The 13,446-nt window shown below is 52.6% G+C and overlaps 1 protein-coding gene across 1 annotated transcript in view; it reads right to left on the bottom strand.

The window, feature by feature from the left end:
* Positions 1 to 483: 483 nt before the first annotated feature.
* Positions 484 to 13,446, bottom strand: part of LOC123393914 — a gene marked incomplete at its 3' end in the record, with an annotated part of 112,432 nt that continues 99,469 nt past the window's right edge. The window contains exons 14-15 of the mRNA XM_045087207.1: positions 626 to 727; positions 484 to 525 (exon numbers count right to left, since the gene is read on the bottom strand). Of these exons, the coding sequence (XP_044943142.1) occupies positions 484 to 525; positions 626 to 727 (144 nt within the window). The remainder of the gene's footprint in view (positions 526 to 625; positions 728 to 13,446) is intronic.

Raw genomic sequence — 13,446 nt, 5'->3', positions numbered from 1 at the left:
TGAATACCCAACTTTTGTAGCAGCATGGACGGGACTGGAAGAGATTATGCTGAGTGAAAGAAGTCAAGCAGAGAGAGTCAACTATCATATGGTTTCACTTATTTGTGGAGCATAACAAATATCATGGAGGAAAAGGGGTGTTAGAGAGGAGAAGGGAGTTGGGGTAAATTGGAAGAGGAGATGGATCATGAGAGACTATGGACTCTGAAAAACAATCTGAGGGGTTTGAAGTCGCGGGGGTGGTGGGAGGTTGGGGTACCAGGTGGTGGGTATTATAGAGGGCACGGATTGCATGGAGCACTGGGTGTGGTGAAAAAATAATGAATACTGTTTTGCTGAACATAAATAAATTGAAAAAAATTTTTTAAAAGTAAATAAAAAAATAAAACCCTGTCACAGACCCCCCCCCAAATAAATGAATAAATAAATAATGAATACATAAATAAATAAAACAAAGTGGAAATAAACAAACAAAAAGCTCACCTGGGATGTGTTCCTTTTCTGCTCTGAGTCGAGGAGGGAGAGCTGAGGAAGAAGGAAGGAAGAAGGAAGTTAGAAGAGACTTGGCCTGCCTTGCAGTTCCTGGATTTACCTGCCTACACAGCGCCACATACAAGATACTTACATGTCCATGTGTGGCTCCGATAGATGTTGAGCTTAGACATGATACTCTTCACTGAGTGAATGTAAACAATTGTTCCTTCTGGATTTATCATCAATTTAGGTTCTGTGACACAGAAAAATTAAAAACATGAGAAGATGAGTTGAACATTTACCAGTAACCTAAAGGAGGAAACACTATGGCCTTTTCAGAACTGATGTGGGAAAAACTAAAAATTAAAAATCTCAAGCCACATTGTTATTCTGTTTTCCTGTGAACACTATTAATCCCCTGAGGTCAGAAAATCCAAGAAACTCTGGAAAAAAGAGATGGGGGTGTCGAAGCCAAGATAAAAACATAAATGTTTAATGGTTTCTTTCTTACAACTTTCAAAAGGTCATTAAATAAGAAACTATCTTTGACCTAATTAAACTATCTATGACTTAACCCACTGAGCCACCCAAGAACTCCTGGAGAGACTTTGTGAAACAATCTCGTATAAACAGAGGAGTTTTCCAGAGTAGCAGATAGTGAAATGAACATTTCAGTCTCCTAGGTGCCCTCAGGAGTCTCCTTTTCTGAATGTCCAAAAATGCAGGTAGTTAACATACAGCGCAGTATTGCGTTCTGCAGTACAACTCGGGGACTCATCACTTCTCTCCACCACTCAGTGCTGACCACAACAAGTGCCTTTCTCAATGCCTATCATCTAACGACTCCTCTCCAACCCACTTCCCTCCATGACCCCACAGTGTGCAGGGATGCCTTCACCCTCAGAGTTCTGTCATGAGCCATCGCCACGGTGACCTGATGACACGCATCCATCCTTCCGTTTCAACTGTCACTCTGTGAGCCGAGGCCGTGGCGGTTTGGTGAGCGGCTGTAGAGGTCCCCACGATGGGCAATCTTAACTGCTGTTGTACGGGTATGTGCCTATCGATTTTCTCAATTCTCTTCTCTCGAGCTGGTTGCCTCCCTTTCACAGGGACAGGCTTCTTCCCTTTGGCTTTTCCGCTCCACCCTCTGATTCCTCCACCCGGTTCGATGCCTGTGCTTGTTCGTTTGTCTGGGTGATTTCGTTAGGATTTCGTGGGGAAGCTGCCATCCTTAAAGTACTTCTACGTTCAGAAAACCGTACTCTTTCTGAATACCCATTTCGGACACAGTCCTAAAGGGACAACACACAGGTCACACGCCACACTGCTGTCCCCGGATCAGGAGAACCTTGGTGCGACCCAGGCACCACATTTGAGGGGGAGGAATTGCCGGTCACCTCTTCCCGATCGGCACGACAAAATCGGAGAGGAAGGGTCAGCGGTCGAAATGCAGCTGTTTTTAGAAGGAGAGACCCTGGAAGATAGCGGGGTGGTCTCATGGGTTGATGTGCAGGGTTTCACGGGCCGTCTGCTTGATGCCGGGGAGTGCACGGGAACGGGCTGTGCCACCGGGTGGGTGGACAGAACACACGGCAGTTGCACAGTGGACTGTCTGCTGGTCTCAAAGGTACTGCTGGGGCTGGGTTCTCCAGGCCCGGCCTAGGGAGGGAGACAGGAGACTGTCCGCTTAACCTACAGTCTCCAGAGGGGATCAAGAGACCTGAGAGTAGACAGGGGATGCTGGCAAAAAATGAGAGAGAGTAGGGAGGGACTCACGCCAGCCAGGGTAGCCTCACTTCCATCCAGGCTCCTCAGAGCAGTCCGCATGGCAAGAGCGGGCCCCTCAGCATCATCCGTCTCCTTCCTGAAACCAACCACCCCACATGGCCAGCCCACATGGCCACCTCCATGTTCGTTCGTACCATCGACTGCTCCTCGGGACTGGCGAGCTCAAGGCAAGCGTGTTCTTGGTGGGGTCAAAGTGTAACCTTTGGGAGCGGAAGGCAAGCGAGTTCTCGACGGGGTCCTATGTGACCGTTGGGAGTCTGAATCACCTTGGGAGCCAAGCAGAACCCCAGGAGCCGTGGGCTGCAACTGGCCTTCAGGACAGCCTTGGCGACTGGGCTGACCTTGCAGAGAGGTGAGGGAACGTGGCCCATGCTACCCGTTCCTGGTCCTTCACTAGGGCCCCACTGGGCAGAAACCGCCACATAGTTGATGTCAGGGCCCCAAACACAGATGTGAGTGAGGACTGAGGCTGGTCTCGTGGCCCTCGCTCTCCCCTACAGAAACACTGGCACAGAGGAATTTCAGATTGTGAGGGCAGCTCTTGGTTCAGGGCTTCAGGACCTTTCCTCAGGGGCCGTGGGTTGGTGTCAGGGGCTGGGGGATCTCCGGCCACAGGGAAACGACAACATTCCTGTCCCAGATCAATCCTTCATCAGGGCCCTCCACTGTCCTCCACTGTGGCTTCAACCACAGCCAGCCATCTAGCTGAGTCCCTAGGCGGTCCCTTCCTCAACACCTGCCGAGCGGCTGGGCAGGCATCCCATACTCCCCTAGGTCCCAGGTGCTCCTTGGACTCAATCACTAGGGACACCGTGGCGGCACACTAACGTCTAGGCCGGAGGGCAAGGAAGCGGGCACAGAGGGTTCTGGGGAACACTCTCGGGTAGGTGTGGCTGCTCAATGGCTGTGACTGAGGCCGTCACGCGTGCTCACGGCACTCTGTTGCGTTTCTGTCCTGTCTCTGCTCCATACAAGCCGTTGCCCACAGAACCTGTGGGTGTGGGAGGGGGCTGAATTCAGAGCACAGCACATGGTGACCCCTTCCTAAGTCCCACCTGGAGGGAGGAATGCCTGCTGGGCACCTGGCGAGTAGGGGCAGGAGACGGATGGGACCAGAAGGAAAGGATGTCCAATCCCCCTATGGGCTCCTGACGACAAGGTGCCGACACTGTTCTCTATTTCTGTGCGTCGTCTCCCAGAGATCTGTGGGGAGTGTCTCCTCGAGGATGTGGAGACGCCCCCCCCCACGCCCCTCCCTCCACGAGGACCCAAGAAGAGAGTCCGGTTCTCCTTCCATGATGAGGTGTACATCATCAAGGACACCAAGGAAGGTACCTTGGGGATTGACTCATTACGTAGATTGGAGACGCATTCTGTCGTTCACTAGCACATACATAACCCAAGCCTTTAAAACTGCTGAGACACATTGTCCTCCGATTTCACTGGTAGCCATTGTCCTCTATGCCGTCCGTCCGTCCCCTTTTAAGTCCACAAGTCACGATGAGATCCTCATTCAAACTGGACCCAAGGGGCACAGGAAAAAAGTGTCTACTAGCTGAAGGGATAGATCTTAGTTCGTTCTGGAACACACAGGTCCCTACAGGTCTCCCCAGGAAACATGGTTCTTAGATGTGTAGGAAGGAAGAGACTATGCTTTCCGCTGAACAGAAAAATGGGCCAGAATACGACAGGAGGTTTCACGATGTCCCCCCTTCACTTCCGCCCATTAGCCACATCTTACATGGGTGTGCTACGTATCTTCAATGGAACAAAACGACCTAGCCACATTTGGGGAACTCAAGTACCCAGTACATTCCACGTGGTTACCGTTCTACAAATGGGGCCAATGCATTCGGTGACGTCTTCTCATTCTGGAAACACAGAAATCTGCGCACTAATGTCTCACACAGCTGGGTTCCCAATAGCCCCAGACAGGCCCTGCCCCCAAATCCATCACAGGAGGAAAGAACACATTCCATGGCATCCATACACATCATGGAGTGCAATTCAGGCGCAAGAAGAAACAAAGGTTTCCGATATTTTACGAAACAGATGGGCCCTGGAAACCTAACACGCATTTTGAAAGCAAGCACACAAGGAAAGAGGTACATTACACGATCCCAGGCTTTGAGGACACTCCAGTAGGGACATTCGGAGACCCAGAAAGTGGAAGGGATGGTGCAGGGAGGAAACGGGGAGGGCCGGTCATGTCGTCACGGGTACAGAGGTGCCATGAGATAGGATGGCAACGTTCTCCCCGTAGATGGCAGTGCGGTCTACAAAGCATCACGGATGTCAGCACTGTCACCGAACGGACGCGTACTAACAAATACAACCGTCCCCAGTACTTAGATTCCATCACCGAAAAACCCACTACTCCAAGGCACGACAGAGGAGCGATAGGGTCACACAGCAGAGGTGCAGGGGAGACAGCTGAACAGGCCCCATGACCAGCTGAAGAAGTGGCAAGCTGGCTTGGCTTCACAGTGGGCAGGAAGGCTCAGGGGACTGCGCCCTGAAACCCAGGGTGCCTTGAGTGTTTCCCAGACAGACGCTGAGAGTTCCCACTGATGACATCCCCTCCGTTAGAAAGCCAAGGCCCCATTTCCCTTTTCCATCCTGCTCCCCTCCTCTGTGTTTTGTGTACAGCACTGTGTACTGTCTCCACCACTGTGTCCAACACTGTTGGCCCACTGGCAAGTTAGGCCTTGCTTGGTCACCCTTCACGTCCATTCCCTCTGGCCCCGCATCCACATCCAGCAGACTTAACTCCCCAAGTCATTCCTGAGTAGCGCAGCCAATGTCCTGACAGCTCCTCTCTGTTTTCCTAGACCGGGTGGAGGGACAGTCCAAGGACCTTCCTAGGGGCTGGAAAAAGGAAGGTCCCCCAACTCTCCCTGAGGTAAGCTCACCTCTCTTTCTCAGAGACATAAATGGTGCTTCCTTGATTTCTTCCATCAGTGGAGTTTGATGAACATCGGGCACTTTACCTCCCAGGGGAAGGGGGCAGCAGCCTCCCCTCATAGAAGAATGCTGGGTCTGACCTCTTACGCACAGTGGACCCAAGAAGGGTGATGACACAGGACAGCCTCAGTTACAAACTCCATGGGATCAAACACCTTCTTCAGCAGAAAAGGTTTCTCCTTGAAAGAGAACGTTCTGTCTGTTGATCAGAATGGACTTCGGAGATTGAATGATGCTCCAGCGTCATTCAAACGGTCCTCCTGAACTCGGGTGGGGGGACATGGACTCAACCACGGGACCTCATCCAATTAACTGCCTGAAGTCCTCCCCAAACCAAAGAGCTGGCCCAACAGCGGACAGGATGCTGGGATCCTCACTGTGTTTCCTTTTCCCCAATCGCAGGTAGACGCTGGGAGCAAGGACAGCTGTACGTATTTAAGACCATCGGGCTCTGGGAGGAAATCTAGAGTACAAAGAAGCCTGCCCCCGATTCTGGGTTCCAACAAGGAACGGGGGTTGGGGGATACTGACCGAGACTGTCCGGTGAGGCACGGTCACCACGTCGAACAGGGCCTGGAAGAACTCGTACATAGGGAAGGGCTGATCTGTGTGCACGTGGGATGAAGGCCCTGTGTGCGTGGGGGTGTGCAGGTGTGTGTATGTGTCCCCATGCGTTATGCTTGGGAACATGATTGTGTGCCTTTCCCAGGAGATCTTTCTCACACTTCCACCACAATCACAGTGTCCCCCTTCCAAAACACTCTCATCACCCTGGCACACTTTACATACTCCTTCCCCTACCCACCACAGCTGTACCTGGAGGACATTTCCCTTTGATTTCCTGAGACGGGCATGGTGCAGAGATGAAGGGACCAAACCCTTGACCTCCTACTTGGAAAGCCAAGATTGGAGCTCAGGTTCCAATCTGAAAGTTGCTCTGGCCTACCCACCTGTGTTAGTCCCTCAGCCAGGGGGTCATGATGTACCATGGGTGCTAGCTAGCAAAGGGCCATAAGCATCTGTGCACACAGCCAAATACCTAGATTCTATGATGGTCCCCCACAGGACCCAACATGACACAGTGGCTTCCATGGACACAGAAGCCAGGGCAAGCTTAGAAGCCCACGTTAAAGATTACAGCCTGGTCCCTGGAGTCAAGTGCACAGAGAAAAAGCCACATCCTCGTGCTCAAGCCCACATGGCTGGAAAGCGTGTGGACCCGTGGAGGACAGAACAGGGGGCAACATCAGTCATAGCCGGTCTCGGTGTGTACACACGACCAACCAATGGCAGAAAAGCATCACGGAGGGAACTGACTGTACTTGATAAGATTTCCCTAAGCCTCAGGAAGGTTCAGATTCTCTAAGCACACACTCAAATACCACTAGCCAATAGGAAAGCAAGGTCAAGCTTGGGTGGAAGCTTTGGACGCAACATCCCCGGAGCAAATCTCCTGCAAAGCAGACCCGACAGCCTATCAACACACACTCCAACAAGACTCCTCTGTGTAAGCAACTTTCCACCGGTCAGAACACCTGGGAGGGTTCGGACAGCCACTGTCTTCAGGGGAAACACACACACACACACACACAGGACACACACACAGACAGCTCAAGAACAGTGAAAGGAATCTATCACACTCATCGACGGTGCCGGCTGTTTACAGAAGCTAAGATGTCCGTGCTCTCCAGTGTTGCACATGGCATTTTCTGAAGACAAAGAAAGGATGAGTGAAGCAAACTACTAGGCTCCTTTCCTGAGGGTTGAATGCAGCCTGGCAAGTGAGGCTTCTTTTTATGCCGTGCAAAATCTTACAGAGACGTGATGCATATAGTCGCAGCAGGTGGGGATCTTGGGCCCAGAGCTGATGTCCAAAGCAGCAGCGTGGGACGCCTTAGTGGCACGTCAGTCAGGAGAGGTTATGGGACTCGGTCCTCACACAGAAGCCAGCCTAGGCTTCCCATGTACTGGACTGGCTATTGGGCTTTGATCGGGCTCACTTTAGCTAGAAAGACAAGAACCCTCTTCGCGTTTCCTCCCTGCTCCTCTCCCATCCCTTCCCCTCTGCACCAGGACAAGGCCCGGCAGCAGTGCGGCCCGTACCTCCTACGCTCCCCCACGCGCACACTCCCCTCCTGTCCTCATCCATCCAAAATCCCCGCCTACTTCCTGAGCAGCCTCACCAGTGTCCTCACGGTGCCTCTGTATCCTCCTAGCTCTCCACGATGACCTGATGGAAGAGCTACTACCCACTTTGAGGGCTGAGGAGGAAACTCCGACTCTGCCTCAGGTAAACTCATTGTTCCTCAACTTTTTATTTATTTAAGACAGAAAGAGAAGGAGAGAGAGAGAGACAGACAAACAGACCGAGTGCGCACGAGAGCGCAAGCAGGGGGAGTAGCAGAGGGAGAGGAAGAAGCAGGCTCCCCTTTCAAGCAGGGTGCCCAATGTGGGCCTCCATCCCAGGACCCTAGGATCAAGTCCTGAGCTGAAGGCAGAAGCTTCAATGTATGTACCGTTTGGTCACCTCGCTAAAGTCATTTTGTGCTTCTGAGGGACAGCCAGTGTTTGATTTCTCTTTCCATGAACATCTGAGCATGGACATGCCAGAGGGGAGAGACAATGTCCTTGGTGCTGAGAGCCTGCCATGTGTTTACACCATTAATGGACAGCGGATTGAGACGGGCACGGAGAAAACATCACCATCATTGCTTAGGCAATGGATGGTTGTGAGCATTTTCCACCAGGTCATTCTGTCTATGGGAAATGGCTTTGGAATGAGTTGCTGAAGAAAATGGACGGGGGAGTTTTGACATAACAAGCCGGAGCCTTTTCGGGAGGTCATTTCCTCCTCCTCTGGATCATAGACTCAATGACGGCATCCCATCTTGCTTGCTTACGACACACACCAAGGGCACAGAGATGTGTGCACACGGTGTGCACAGGGTGCTGGGATCCTCACTGGGTTTCCCTTTCTCCAGCTGCAGGAGGCGGTCACCGGATATGGCCCATATGCCTATTCCCCCATCACGCCCTTTAGGGAGACAGATGTAGCTGAAGATCAAGGTAGGGCTTTCTCTCCTCCTTTGGTCTGGAGAGCTTCCCCCCTTCTGAGTTCCTCCCGGGAACGGAAGCTGGGGCGGACTGAACAAACGGAGTGTCCTGCAGAAAACCAGGACCCTGTGCTACAGTCCCTGGAAACCAGTAGGTCATGCGGGCGGTGTGCTTGGTGCGTCTGAGGGTTGGGGATTGTTTTCGCGTGGGGGTCGATGCGACGGGACCGGGGGCATGTGGGTGTGTGGACTCCGTCGAGTTTCACCAGAAGACATCTCCCACTGAATGGACTTGACGGCACGGGTCAAAGTTTCAAAGCCAAACCTCCTTCATCCCCGCTGCACACACCCCCCCCCTAGGACACCACATTCCTCCCTGACCCCAGCTCCACCTGGAGGGTTGCTCAGGATTCCCTTTCCTCAGACAGGGATGGGGAGAAAGGAAGAAGGGGCCCACATCTGTCCTAGCTCGGGACGTTTCTAAGACAGGGTCAAAACACAAAGGAATCAGAAGCTACTTTAGTCGACCCAGACATCACCACCAGCCTTACAAAAACGCTCCCATCTTGAACGCACAGAGAGGGAAGGCTCCCTGGCAAATGGCAATAGCCAGGAAAGCTTCATCATTAGCTCGGGGCCCGATCCGACTTCCTGACAATCTGCTACATGGCCAGGTTAGAGAGCGCCCTTCTCTCGCCTGGCCTCCGCTCTCTCGTGAACTTGCCTGGTCCTGACTGGGGGAGGTGGGTCCCGGGAAACTGGGTCCCGCGGACTCCAAGGACACACCCACATGTCACAGGAAAGGAAGACTGGGAAGAATCAGCACTTTGTGGATGGGGACTCTGTTGGAATGGTCAGATGTCAGTACGTAGAAATCCTGGGTCTTTGTCCCTGCATGACTCAGGGACAAATAGAAACCTCTAGGGTACTTGTGCTTGCATTGAATGCAACCCTGCCACACAGCATTCTTCTGCACAAATACAATCTCCTAGTAGAGGTGAGAGATAGGTGGGAGCGGCCACGAATCGGTCTTGACAGTGACCACGACACAGTCGCTGGTTGGAAGAGCTTGCCCGTCAGTACAACGGACCGTGTGTCTTAGTGTTTACCCACTTTCGGCTTGACGAGGTCACCCTGATTCCATTCCCTGTAGCTCGAGTTCAGAGCCAGTATTTCTCCCTCCGTTCCTGCTCCTTGCCCTGACCTCTCTCGATGCAGCAGCAGCTTGCTCAGTCCATACCCACGCAACCCAACGTCGCCATACACTCCCGGGCACGCCCACCCCAAGCGAAACTCCCTGAGCTCTTCCTACCGAGCTCCACCATTGGACTGACCATTCTGTGGATCTCTCCCTAGCTTGGCTGGATGGACAGGCGGGTGAACGTTCAACAGGAACGACAGAGGAAGACGCCCCGTTTTACACCAGAGTGGTACGCTGGCCTTTCTTTGGGGGAGACACAAAATTCTTCTGGCTTTTTAAATCAAGGTTACATGAAAAAAAATCTCAGCATGCACAAGTGAAAGGGTAGGGAGAAGTCTGACAGAGAATCTGTTACCAAACGCTACCTAACCCCGAAGGCATTGCAGGGGGGCTGGGACAACCACAGCATGATCACCTACCATCTGGAGGAGAGGGAGCTTTAGTACGGGTAGCAGCTATTCCTCCTTGGCACCTATTTTGTCCAGTGGGACCCGAAACGTGGGACCTCTAGGAAGACTAGGCACATCTGTGGAGAACTCATTTTGCTCTTGTCATACTTTGGGGCTCACGGGCCTCTAGCACACTTCCCCATGTGGCTTCCTCTGGTGCCCAGGGAACAAAAGAGCCATGCAAACAGGACAAAGCCTGATTTGATGTTCATACTGTTTCCTATTCTGAAATCACAGGTGTCCCTGCTGGAAGGGGATGGCGGTAAGTATTCTGTACTCTAGAGTCACTCACTTGTTTGCAACAACCTGGAAAAGGGCCAAGGTCGGGGCTTCGTCGCAGCCACGATGAGAACCACCCTGATTCCAGGTCTGGCGGGTCTGAGAAGGGTGGTCAGGGTAACAGAAAGGGATTTTCTGGGGAAAGACCCGTGGCTTCATGGCCCTGTCCCCGGAAACTACTGCGCTGCTCTTAGGTGGTGCAGGTTTGGGGGCAGGCAGTAGGTGTGCCTTGGAGATGGACTATTTCACAGCTACTCCAGGCCCTGTAGCTCCAACAGGAGGCAGAGTTTCTATTCACATCCCTGCTCCTCTCCAGGACCTTTCGTCCTCCATCCAGGAAGGGCCCACTGCAGCTCAGTCCATACTGATGAGCTCCCCACCTCCACACACATGTCCACACGTGCACGCCAAGCAAAGCTCCCCGAGCGATTCCCAAAGAGTCCCATAGGGGTCCCGACATTCTCTGTGTGTATCCACCCAGATCCCCTGGCTAGCCTGTACGATGACCTTGACGTGGACAGCACAGAGGGAGAGGTCCCATTGTTCACCAAGGTGGTAAGTCAGCCTTCCTTCAGGTGAGGTACAGCATCCCTTATTTCCCTGATACTCGCAATCAGATCCGAACATCTCGGCATGTACAATGTCCTTGGTGGAGAGATTCTTGAGAGAGCGACTCTTAGCCAGGGACGCCCCATTCCAAAGACCCTGCAGGAAACAGCAGGTGCGGTTACCGTCCACAGGGTCGTGAGCTTTTTCACGGGTGATACTGACACCGCCGTGCCACCTAATGGACCCAGGGCATGCGACCTCTAGGTGGATTCCATATCACTGCCCATGACCCTGCCCATCACCAAGAGACCAAAAGAGCTGTGCACACAGGACAAGGCAGGACTTGATGTTCATCATGTTTTCTTTTCTATAATCGCAGGTGGCCCGGCTGGAAAAGGAGCTTAGTGGTAAGTATGCTGTCCTCTAGAGTCACTCATTGCTTTTGAGCAACCTGGACAAGGGGCAAGGTGGGGCTTCCTTGCAGGCTCCATCTTGAGAGCCACCCACAATCCAGATCCTGTTGCAACGAGACTAAGGGTCATGTTCCGGACCGAGAACCCAGGCCTCGTGACCCTGGCCCCGGAAGCTACCGTGCTGCTCTTAGGTGCTGTAGGATCGGGTGCTGGGCACGTGGTCTGTTTCCATGGGAATCCATGTGCTGTGATTCTCAGGGTTGGTGTGTGTGTGTCAGGTGGGTGAATGCTGCGCTCTCGAACATGTCTGGTCCCCTCAAAATGGCGATTAATGGTGTCCACGTTCTCAGGGACGTTTCCCATCACTGTCACGTCAGGAACGTGACATGGAAAAAAAACTCTTCAACACCTACAATTGAAAGAGGTGTTCTTTCCTTGCAACAACACATCAATTCCCCCAGAAAACAAATCCCGTCGCTAACTAGGAAGGGCTAGACTGTGCCCCAAAGACACAAGTGTGTCCCTGTTACTGAGTCAGCGTCCATGGGGCTCTCCCGCCAAGGTAGGTCTCGGGCAAGAATGGTCACAGCACCTCCCTCTTGACACTGCACTCACACACACACACACACACACACACACACACACACACACGTACGTCTCTGCATCAGAGGCCCCACGATGCGTCTTCCCAACCTCATCGCAAGCACTGAGTGCTGGGACACACTTCCTCCCTTCTGCAGGCGGCATCCGGGGCAGCCGCATGCAAAAGCCCGTTCGGGGATGACGCGCACAAAGGGGCAATGGCCAGGGAACAGATGGGGCCAATTCACTCCGTGTTTCTCCATGGAGAATTACCATTTCCCTGCAGATACTGTGTCTAAGAATGCAACTGGCCTTCTCCCAGGGAAACCCCACACCCACCACTGGTCCTTGCTGGGGCACTTGGAGGTGGGCCCCAAAGGTGTCCTATCCAAGGGGGAACGAGGTGGTCTTCAGGGACTGAGGATCACTGGCGGCACCTGGGCCCCCTCCATGCAGGAACGAAGGGTGGGGTGCTCTGTGCATCGCAACGTGGCCAAAAAGAACCTCAAACCTCTCAACAGGGGTGACAGGACAATCACCACCCATTTTGCTGGCCATCTGTCCATGCAAGAGGGCCTTGTTAGATTCGGAAGGTTTGGGCCAATAGACAACTCAAGGGGGTTCAGTGCCTGGGAATGGAAACAGAGCCAAATCAGGGTTTCAGGGTTCTTTGGCAGCCAACAAGACTTTCTCTCATGAGAAACATGTATTGGAAACAGAATCTGATTTTCCAACATCTCTTTTTCTCTCTCGCGCACGCGCGAGATCCACGGGAGTACCTTTCGCTGCTCTCCGAGGACACTCAACGGGCTTTTCCAGGGTAGTTGCACCAGTCTGCATTCCACAAATTGCATACAAAGTCTCCAATTTTCTGCCTCCTTCCAACATGGGTCCTGGGTTTGAATTCCTGGTTTGGGTCCTCGCCACCCTAACTACAATGCCACAGCTCGGCGTCCTGTGTATTCGCATTGCCCTCACGATGCCTTATGCTGAGCATCTTTTCGTACGACGTCTGCCTGACTGACCGAGTTATTTGTTCCCTTTTGCAGCACAGACTATTCCAGTCTTTTTCTCGATTCTTTCATTTGGTGAAATCACAGTCTTCTTTTGTTTGGTTGGTTTTCTTTGTTGTTCTTCCTTTATGTCAGTGAACACACCTTTTCTGAAATAAGGATTGCCAAGGGTGTCTCCAATCTGTGGGCTGCCTTTTCACTCTGTTCGCTGTTTCAGAAGAGGATGCTTTTTCTGGGCGGTCCTCTTGGGAAGCATCGTGATGCCAACATGAGCGCATTTCCGGGCGCATTTATCTTCGGCTCCCAGGTGCCCCCTGCCTCTTTGTATGCCAGCACCCTCCTGTTGGCTCAGGGGAGTCATCCAAGGTATTGGAAGGTCAGCTTCTAGAGACCCACCACTGACTTCTTCATATTCAGAAACGTCGTGGCTCCTTGTGTTCCTTTATGGTTCCCTTATCTATTCTAGCAGCTTCTCTGTCCCGAGAGCAGCACATTGTAGGCTTTAGATCAGTGCTGCATGGAATCCGTTCCCCACTTATTCTAGCAACTGGGGCTTCACCTTCATCTCTTCGGGTCCAAAGACCTCCAGCAGCACCTGGTGGGTGTGTGTGAGCCCGGGAACGTCTTCCCTTGATCAACGTCCCTGTCACGCCAGCCACAGATGCCCGAAAAATACGC

Source organism: Mustela putorius, unplaced genomic scaffold (assembly GCF_011764305.1).
Source record: "Mustela putorius furo isolate JIRA1106 unplaced genomic scaffold, ASM1176430v1.1 tig00001075_pilon_pilon_pilon, whole genome shotgun sequence".
In the NCBI taxonomy this organism is placed as follows: Eukaryota; Metazoa; Chordata; class Mammalia; order Carnivora; family Mustelidae; genus Mustela; species Mustela putorius.
Note: the sequence above shows the minus strand (reverse complement) of the source record. Positions and strands in the feature narration are given on the sequence as shown.